The following is an 8933-nucleotide window of genomic DNA, read 5'->3' on the forward strand; positions in this document are numbered from 1 at the left end:
ACAACCATTGTCTGATGTCAAACAATGAAGTCTTGTTGTCAGAAATACTTTGCATTGCAATGATGATTTGTTTTTTGCACTCAAGTACAAATGTTTGTGTTTAACTAATCTTAAAGATTGCAGTCATAGATTAACAATTGTATGCAGTATTTTCAAAAAAACAGTAAGCCTGATTGTCTTGAGAATTAGTTATAAAAAGTTTGATGAAATACAAATGTATGTTTTATATTCAGTATTCAATTTTAATCCTTAATAAACGGACTCTCCACAAACCAATAGCAGTCACCTGCGGTTGCCTTGATGACGCACTGTAACAAGGAGATGTGGCTAAAGCATAGCAGCGATGCTGCTGTTGAAAACGCCGAGAAACAAGTAAAAAAGAAGGCAAAACCAGAGCCGACAAAGTACATGGAAGACTATTGTTTGATGGGATTTACGTCCACAAGTTGTAACCCACCCAAAGCGCTGTGCTTTTTTTGCGGGGAGAAATTAGCTAACGTTAGCATGAAGCCGGCACATCTCCAGCGGCATCTCACCACAAAACACGGATGCCATGTTGGTAAGCCACCCGAGTTCTTCAGGAGGAAACTTTCTGACTTCAAGTCATCCCAAGACACAATGCGAAAAGCCTCCACTACATCAGCCAAAGCCCTGAAGGCTTCTTATGCGGTGTCTTTGCCCGTAGCTAAAGCCAAAAAACCGTCCATAGCTGAAGAGCTGCTGCTCCCCACCGCTGTTGTATTGGCCGAAACTATGCTAGACAAAAAATCTGCGGATACATTAAAAACTGTGCCTTTGTCCAATGACACCGTTTGCCGCAGAATAGGACATTTTTAAAGTCTCAAAGTCAAAGTCTCAAAGTCTGCTTTATTGTCAACCTCTTCACATGCCAAGACACACAAAGAAATCGAAATAACGTTTCCACTATCCCACGGTGACAAGACATAGTACACGACATACATACAAGCAAACAACACAAAATAAAAACAAGAAGGCACAAACAATGAATAATAAGAGTGATGAATAAATAATAAATAAACAAATAACACAATAAATAAATAAGAGGAGCAAAACGGAGCAAGTGTGCATACAGCAGACAGCAGAATATAGCGCAAAAGTACAGGACGCTACGCAGAAGGGGGGAGAGAGTTCAGGATCCTAACAGCCTGGAGTACGAAGCTGTTGGCGAGTCTGGTGGTGCGGGAGCGCAGGCTCCTGTACCTCTTCCCAGAGGGCAGAAGATCGAACAAAGAGTGAGCGGGGTGACTCACATCACTCACAATCGTGGTCACCTTGCGGGTGAGATGGGAGGTGTAAATGTCTTTCAAGGAGGGGAGTGAAGCACCAATAATCTTACCAGCCGTGTTCACTATGTCGTAATGTCGTTAACGCATTTTTCTCTGAAAACGGTATCAGCTGGAAATCCTGTAGCAGCGTGTGTACAGATGCGGCTGCATCAATGACGGGCAGTGCGAAAGGGCTCATTGCGCGGATTAAAAAGGAAAATCCCGACATTAAGTGGACTCACTGTGTGATTCACAGGGAAGCGTTAGCGTCCAAGAAAACGAGCCCCGTGATGCATGATGTTTTGAACGACAGCATCAAAGTGATCAACTTCATCAAGTCAAGTCCACTTAATGCACGTTTGTTCCGCCGCCTCTGTGAAAACATGGGAGCTGAACGCACGCAACTCCTCCTGCATACAGAAGTGCGCTGGCTCTCTCGAGGGAAGATACTCAACAGGCTGTTGGAGTTACGAGCCGAAGTGCACACCTTTCTGACAGAGCACGGATCTCCCCATGCCACCTTGTTCGAGAACATGGACTGGCTTGCAAAGCTTTGCCATCTGGCAGATATATTCAGCAAACTGAACGAACTGAATGTGTCTCTGCAGGGCAAGGACACCAGCATCCTGAACCTGTATGACAAGGTGGGTGGTTTCCTGAAGAAAACAGAGCTGTGGAAAAGGGCATGTGGTCAGGAGGATTTCACCTGCTTTCCTCAGGTGGATGCTTTTCTCTCCAATGAAGATGTGGAGACAGCTCCAGTGAAGTTAGTCATAGTGGGACATTTGGCTAACTTGATAAAGGGCTTTCATTGCTACTTTGCTGACATGGGGGAGAAATCTGCACAGCTGGATTGGGTGAGAAACCCATTTCTCTTGTCTGAAGCAAAGAGAAGCAAGCTTCCTGCCACTCATCAGGAAAAACTGATGGAAGTGGCATCAGACCGTGGCCTGCAGATGAAGTTTGGCGCATCCACTCTCACACAGTTTTGGGTGTGTGTGTGAGGCAGGAGCACCCTGAGCTGGGACAGAAAGCTTTGGAGCAGCTGCTGCCCTTTGCCTCCACATATTTATGTGAGATCTCCTTCTCTGCAATGACTGTGATCAAAACAAAGCAAAGAAACAGTTGTTTTGTAAACAAGATATTATTTATTTATAATTAAGTTAATTTATTTTTGTGAACCCATTTTTAGTTATGTATATTTCCATTTCCTTGCAAGAGAGTTTTACAAGAAAGATTAATATAAATTAGCAGTGTTCTGCATACAGTATTTGAGTTTTGAAAGGGTTTATGCCTTCTTGGTGGTCACTGTTTACTGTTTATCGTTTTTGTTTCTTTATGCAATGTTTGAAACATGAATGTGTCTGTCAGGTACATTGCTGCAAGTTGTTTAACTTTAATAAATCAAACACTGATGGGACAATCCTGTACCTCTTTATTTTCGACCAGAAATGTGTTGCGCTGGTCAGGGGGTACTTGGCTGAAAAAATATTTCAAAGGGGGTACATCACTGAAAAAAGTATGAGAACCACTGCACTAGATGGTGCTGTGCTAAAGGGAATGTCAACCCAGTCAATGAGGTAAATTCCTACTCCCTTACTGTATGAAAGTGTTCGGTTTGGCTTCTTACTTGGTCCAGCAACCCCACTCGATTTTTATGGTCATAAACTGTCTTTAATTTAAAAGGAAAAAGCGAGTGCGTACGTTGATGCGTAATACGTTGATTAGCTTTGATGGCGGGCTTGCGTTATGTGCTGCGGTGGGGGTTCACTGTGCTTGTGTCGCAATAGGCATACCCGTATGTCAATCAAGAGATGGGATTAAAGTGATTCGGTTTGGCTTCTTACTTGGTCCAGCAACCCCACTCATTTTTACTGGTCATAAACTTTATTTAGTTTAAAAGAAAGAAGCGAGTGCATGCGGTGATGCATGTTGCTTTGATCAGCTTCTTAGCTGTATAAATGCTATGGTGGGGGCTGTTTACTGTGTGTTCAGCCAAACTGCTGCAGTTCACTGTACTTGTCTGGCGATAGGTTTACCCTTATGTCAATCAAGCGATGGGATTAAAGTGATTCGGTTTGGCTTCTGACTTGGTCCAGCAACCCCACTCATTTTTGCTGGTCAGAAACTTTATTTAGTTTGAAAGAAAGAAAAACAAAAAACGCTCGAAGGCGAGCGTCTGGTGGCCGGGCCTTCGCCCATGGGGCCCGGCCGGGCACAGCCCGAAAAGGAAACGTGGGTCCCCCTTCCCATGGGCTCATCACCTGTGGGAGGGGCCAAAGGGGGGGGCGGGTGCAGTGTAAACTGGGCGGTGGCCAAAGACAGGGCCCTTCACGGTCCAATCCCCGGCTGCAGAAGCTGGCTCTTGGGACATGGAATGTCACCTCCCTGGCTGGAAAGGAGCCCGAGCTGGTGTGCGAGGCAGAAAATTTCCGACTCGACATAATCGGACTTGCTTCCACACACAATTTGGGTTCCGGTACAAGCCCTTTCGAGAGGGGCTGGACTCTCTTCCACTCTGGAGTTGCCCACGGTGAGAGGCGTCGAGCAGGTGTGGGTATACTTATTGCCGCCTGGCTGGGCGCCTGAACATTGGGGTTCACCCCGGTGAACGAGAGGGTAGCCTCCCTCCGCCTTCGGGTGGGGCGACGGGTCCTGACTGTTGTTTGTGTCTATGCACCAAACGGCAGCTCAGAGTACCCACCCTTCTTGGAGTCCCTGGAGGAAGTGCTGGAGAGCGATCCTTCTGGGGACTCCATCATTCTACTGGGTGACTTCAATGCTCACGTGGGCAATGACAGTGAGACCTGGAAGGGCGTGATTGGGAGGAACGGCCCCCCCGATCTGAACCCGAGCGGTGTTCTATTATTGGACTTCTGTGCTTGACACGGATTTTCTATAATTAACACCATGTTCAAACATAAGGGTGTCCATGTGTGCACTTGGCACCAGGACACCCTAGGCCGCAGTTCGATGATCGACTTTGTAGTCGTGTCATCGGATTTGCGGCCGCATGTTTGACACTCGGGCGAAGAGAGGGGCCGAGCTGTCAACTGATCACCACCTGGTGGTGGGTTGGCGCCGATGGTGGGGGAAGATGCCGGTCCGACCTGGCAGACCCAAATGCTCTGTGAGGGTTTGCTGGGAACGTCTGGCAGAATCTCCTGTCAGGAAGAGCTTCAACTCCCACCTCCGGCAGAGCTTTTCCCACGTCCCGGGGGAGGCGGGGGACATTGAGTCCAAGTGGACCATGTTCCGCGCCTCCATTGTTGAGGCGGCCGACCGGAGCTGTGGCCGTAAGGTCATTGGTGCCTGTCGTGGCGGCAATCCCCGAACCCGCTGATGGACACCGGCGGTAAGGGATGCCGTCAAGCTGAAGAAGGAGTCCTGTCGGGCCGTTTTGGCCTGCGGGACTCCGGAGGCAGCTGACAGGTACCGGATGGCCAAGCGGAACACGGCTTTGGCGGTTGATGAGGCAAAAACCCGGGCGTGGGAAGAGTTTGGCGAGGCCATGGAGAATGACTTCTGGACGGCTTCGAGGAAATTCTGGTCCACTATCCGGCGTCTCAGCAGGGGGAAGAAGTGCAACATCAACACTGTTTACAGTGGGGATGGCGTGCTGCTGACCTCGACTTGGGACGTCGTGAGTCGGTGGGGAGAATACTTCAAAGACCTCCTCAATTCTACCTACACGCCTTCCATTGTGGAAGCAGGGCCTGGAGACTCTGAGGCGGACTCTCCAATCTCTGGTGTCGAAGTCACTGAGGTAGTTAAAAAACTCCTCGGTGGAAAGGTCCCGGGGGTGGATGAGATCCGCCCGGAGTTCTTAAAGGCTCTAGGTGTTGTGGGGCTGTCATGGCTACAACATAGCGTGGACATCGGGGACACTGCCTCTGGATTTGCAGACCAGGGTGGTGGTTCCCCTCTTTAAGAAGGGGGACCGGAGGGTGTGTTCCAATTACAGGGGAATCACCCCTGGGGACGCGCTGGAGAGACTATGTCTCTCAGCTGGCCTGGGAACACCTTGGGATCCCCCGGGATGAGCTGGATGTAGTGGCTGGGGAGAGGGAAGTCTGGGAGTCCCTCCTAAAGCTGCTGCCCCCGCGACCCGACCCCGGGTAAGCGGAAGAAGATGGATATATATATGTATCTGCCAGATGGCAAAGCTTTGCAAGCCAGTCCGTGCTCTCGAACAAGCTGGCATGGGGAGATCCGTGCTCTGTCAGAAAGGTGTGCACTTCGGCTCGTAACTCCAACAGCCTGTTGAGTATCTTCCCTCGAGAGAGCCAGCGCACTTCTGTATGCAGGAGGAGTTGCGTGTGTTCAGCTCCCATGTTTTCTCAGAGGCGGCGGAACAAACGTGCATTAAGTGGCCTTGACTTGATGAAGTTGATCACTTTGATGCTGTCGTTCAAAACATCATGCAACACGGGGCTCGTTTTCTTGGACGCTAACGCTTCCCTGTGAATCACACAGTGAGTCCACTTAATGTCGGGATTTTCCTTTTTAATCCGCGCAATGAGCCCTTTCGCACTGCCCGTCATTGATGCAGCCGCATCTGTACACACGCTGCTGCAGGATTTCCAGCTGATACCATTTTCAGAGAAAAATGCGTTAACGACATTAAAAATGTCCTCTCCGGTTGTTCTCCCCTCCAGACTTTTGCAGAAAAGCATGTGTTCACAAATGTCGTCAGTCTCAATGTATCTCACAAAAGCAACAATCTGTGCATTCCCACTGACATCTGTGGATTCATCCAGCTGGAGTGAAAAAGATTCTCCAAGTTTTCCCACAACTTGTTCGACAATGTCTGCACCCATTTTGTCTATTCTGCGGCAAACGGTGTCATTAGACAAAGGCACAGTTTTTAATGTATCCGCAGATTATTTTGTCTAGCATAGTTTCAGCCAATACAACAGCGGCGGAGAGCAGCAGCTCTTCAGCTATGGTGAACGTTTTTTTGGCTTTAGCTACGAGCAAAGAAACCGCATAAGAAGCCTCCATGGCTTTGGCTGATGTAGTGGAGGCTTTTCGCATTGTGTCTTGGGATGACTTGAAGTCAGAAAGTTTCCTCCTGAAGAACTTACCAACATGGCATCCGTGTTTTGTGGTGAGATGCCGCTGGAGATGTGCCGGCTTCATGCTAGCGTTGGCTAATTTCTCCCCGCAAAAAAAGCACAGCGCTTTGGGTGGGTTACAACTTGTGGACGTAAATCCCATCATACAATAGTCTTCCATGTACTGTCGGTACTTTGTCGGCTCTGGTTTTGCCTTCTTTTTTACTTGTTTCTCCGTGTTTTCAACAGCAGCATCGCTGCTACGCTTTAGCCACATCTCCTTGTTACAGTGCGTCGTCAAGGCAACCGCAGGTGACTGCTATTGGTTTGTGGAGAGTCTGTTTTTTGAGGATTAAAATTGAATACTGAATATAAAACATACATTTGTATTTCATCAAACTTTTTATAACTAATTCTCAAGACAATCAGGCTTCCTGTTTTTTTTTTTTTTTTTTTTTTTTATACCGGTATATATATTTTTTAAATCTCACGTACCCCCTGGAGTACCTCCACGTACCCCCAGGGGTACACGTACCCCCATGTGAGAACCAATGGCCTATATAACGACATATGAACAATTCATCTTAAATATAGCATCTCGGAACGCGCCGTGTTTGCGTATGCTGGTCATTGGTGAAAGGAAATAGACGTGACAGGGCACTTTAGCTGCAGAGAGGCCGCTCATTCCTTGCTCTTAAACCAGCCTTGAAGAGGCTAATCCTTGTCATATGTTGAAGTGGTCACAAATAGAGATGCCCATGTAAATTTTGGTGCCAATTGATAGCTATTTTTGTACATTTTAAGCGATAGTCTTTACAATGATTTCCAATGAGGAAATTGTGATCTCTTCCTTCTGTGACGCAGTCAGGCTGTGTTAAATCAAGCAGACTCCGCCCAAAAAGTGTCTGTCAGTAAGTGTTCCGGTCTTCTGTTCCAAAATAAATTAAATCTCTTCTGAGTTTTTTTTCAGGGGGGAATTGTAGCACTGACATAATTTTTAATATAGTTCTATCACATAAGTGCCAATGTTGGCTTGGGCTTGCTTTACCATCCCTTTAAATCAGGGGTCCCCAAACTTTTTCCTGTGAGGGCCACATAACTTTTCCCTTCTCTGATGGGGGGCCGGTGTCAGTTTGTAACAGAAAAAGTGTGACGATCGTAGGGGAGCTTAAAAAATTATTGTTTTCCAGAAAGCCACATATAACCAAATAACGGTTATTTAATAACCCTTTCCAGGTTCTTTACAGAAAAAAAGTCAGGAAACAAATAATAACACTATTAATGAAATAAATAATAACTAAATAACCCTCTCTGAGTTCTTCACAGAAAAAACAGGAAATAAATAATAACTAAATAACTCTCTCTGGGTTCCTCATAGAAAAAAAAAGCCATGGAACATTAACTTTCTGTTGTGCCATGCACAATCTTAACAGATAAAAGTTCAGCTCAGTTGTCAGAGCAGAATCTCTCTGACACATATGAGCAGTCTCTTAAAGTTCTTGTGTTCCTTCCTTATAATCCTTTTGTAGGTTCCAGTAGGCTTGTAGACACCGCTGTCTTTTTTGTTAAAGTTTGCTAGTGCGTCATAGTCTGGAGTAAAATTTGTTGTGGCAATTCTTAGGCGAGATCCGAGGTGTTGGTCCGTTTACCTCGATCTGTGACGGTTTGATGTTGACGTTCATGTGGCTGAACGTCACGTCGCGTACGTCGAGCCAAATTGGCCACTCTCTTTTAAACGCTCGGCACTGTGTCCACCTTGCTTTTCCTTGGGCGACTCATTTTAATGGAAGGATTCCAGGGGAAGGTTTGTGGGTGGCTTTAGCGCAAAACTGCATCTGAAAGCTCAGCGCGCGAATTACAAGAATGCTGTCGTCACAGCCCACGCTCTAAATTCGGGACTGATACAAATAGAGCGCGAGTGCGCCATGTCCGTACTACTGAGTACGTACGTACACGCACTTGTGAGTGTGCACCGAGCTTTCTGACACGGCTTCCGGTAGTAAATGCGCAGGCGAGCGCTTCCCCATCTACTGGGGAAACGCAGTCATTGCAGGCAAAATGACCCAAAAAAAAAGTTTAATAATACAATTTGTTCAGGGTTGGCGGGCCGGATTAAACGGTCCCGTCGGCCGTATCCGGCCCGCGGGCCGTAGTTTGGTGACCCCTGCTTTAAATACTAAATCCATGCCCATCCAACATCCGTCCTCAATCCTGCGGCCATGTCTAACAATTCTCCACCCCATAATTTTGTGTCATTCATTCATTCATTCATTCATTCATTCATTCATTCATTCATCACTTGAATTGCATATCCTCACTCGGGTTGCGGGCGTGCTGAAGCCAATCCTAGGAGTCTTTTTGGCGGTAGGCGATGTATTGGTTGCCAGCCAATCGCAGGGCACACAGGCTCACAATCATGCCTACTGTACTGTCCTCGGGCACGTGACTGGGTGATGCTCGACAGCCAGCGAACCAATACAGAAAAACTCCACTCTCAAGGCTTGCTTATCTTCATCACGAAGTTTCCTTTCCGTCCAGGATACAGCAACGCAAAACGAACACGTGTCAACACGTAGACGCAAATGCTTCA

General features: G+C 47.2%; 1 protein-coding gene across 2 annotated transcripts; it reads left to right on the forward strand.

The window, feature by feature from the left end:
• The first annotated feature begins 391 nt into the window (after nt 1-391).
• Nucleotides 392-2390, forward strand: LOC119132876 (zinc finger BED domain-containing protein 5-like). 2 transcript variants are annotated; one of them, XM_037268464.1, is made up of 3 exons: nt 392-559; nt 1895-1930; nt 2006-2390. In XM_037268464.1, the coding sequence occupies exons 1-3, from the start codon at nt 554-556 to the stop codon at nt 2288-2290; spliced, it is 327 nt and encodes a 108-aa protein (XP_037124359.1). In that variant the 5' UTR covers nt 392-553; the 3' UTR covers nt 2291-2390. The 2 variants fall into 2 exon arrangements, with proteins under 2 accessions (XP_037124359.1, XP_037124358.1); XM_037268463.1 differs by lacking the exon at nt 392-559 and having other exon boundaries at nt 1594-1930.
• Nucleotides 2391-8933: the final 6543 nt, after the last annotated feature.

This window comes from Syngnathus acus, chromosome 13, assembly GCF_901709675.1.
Source record: "Syngnathus acus chromosome 13, fSynAcu1.2, whole genome shotgun sequence".
Taxonomy (NCBI): domain Eukaryota; kingdom Metazoa; phylum Chordata; class Actinopteri; order Syngnathiformes; family Syngnathidae; genus Syngnathus; species Syngnathus acus.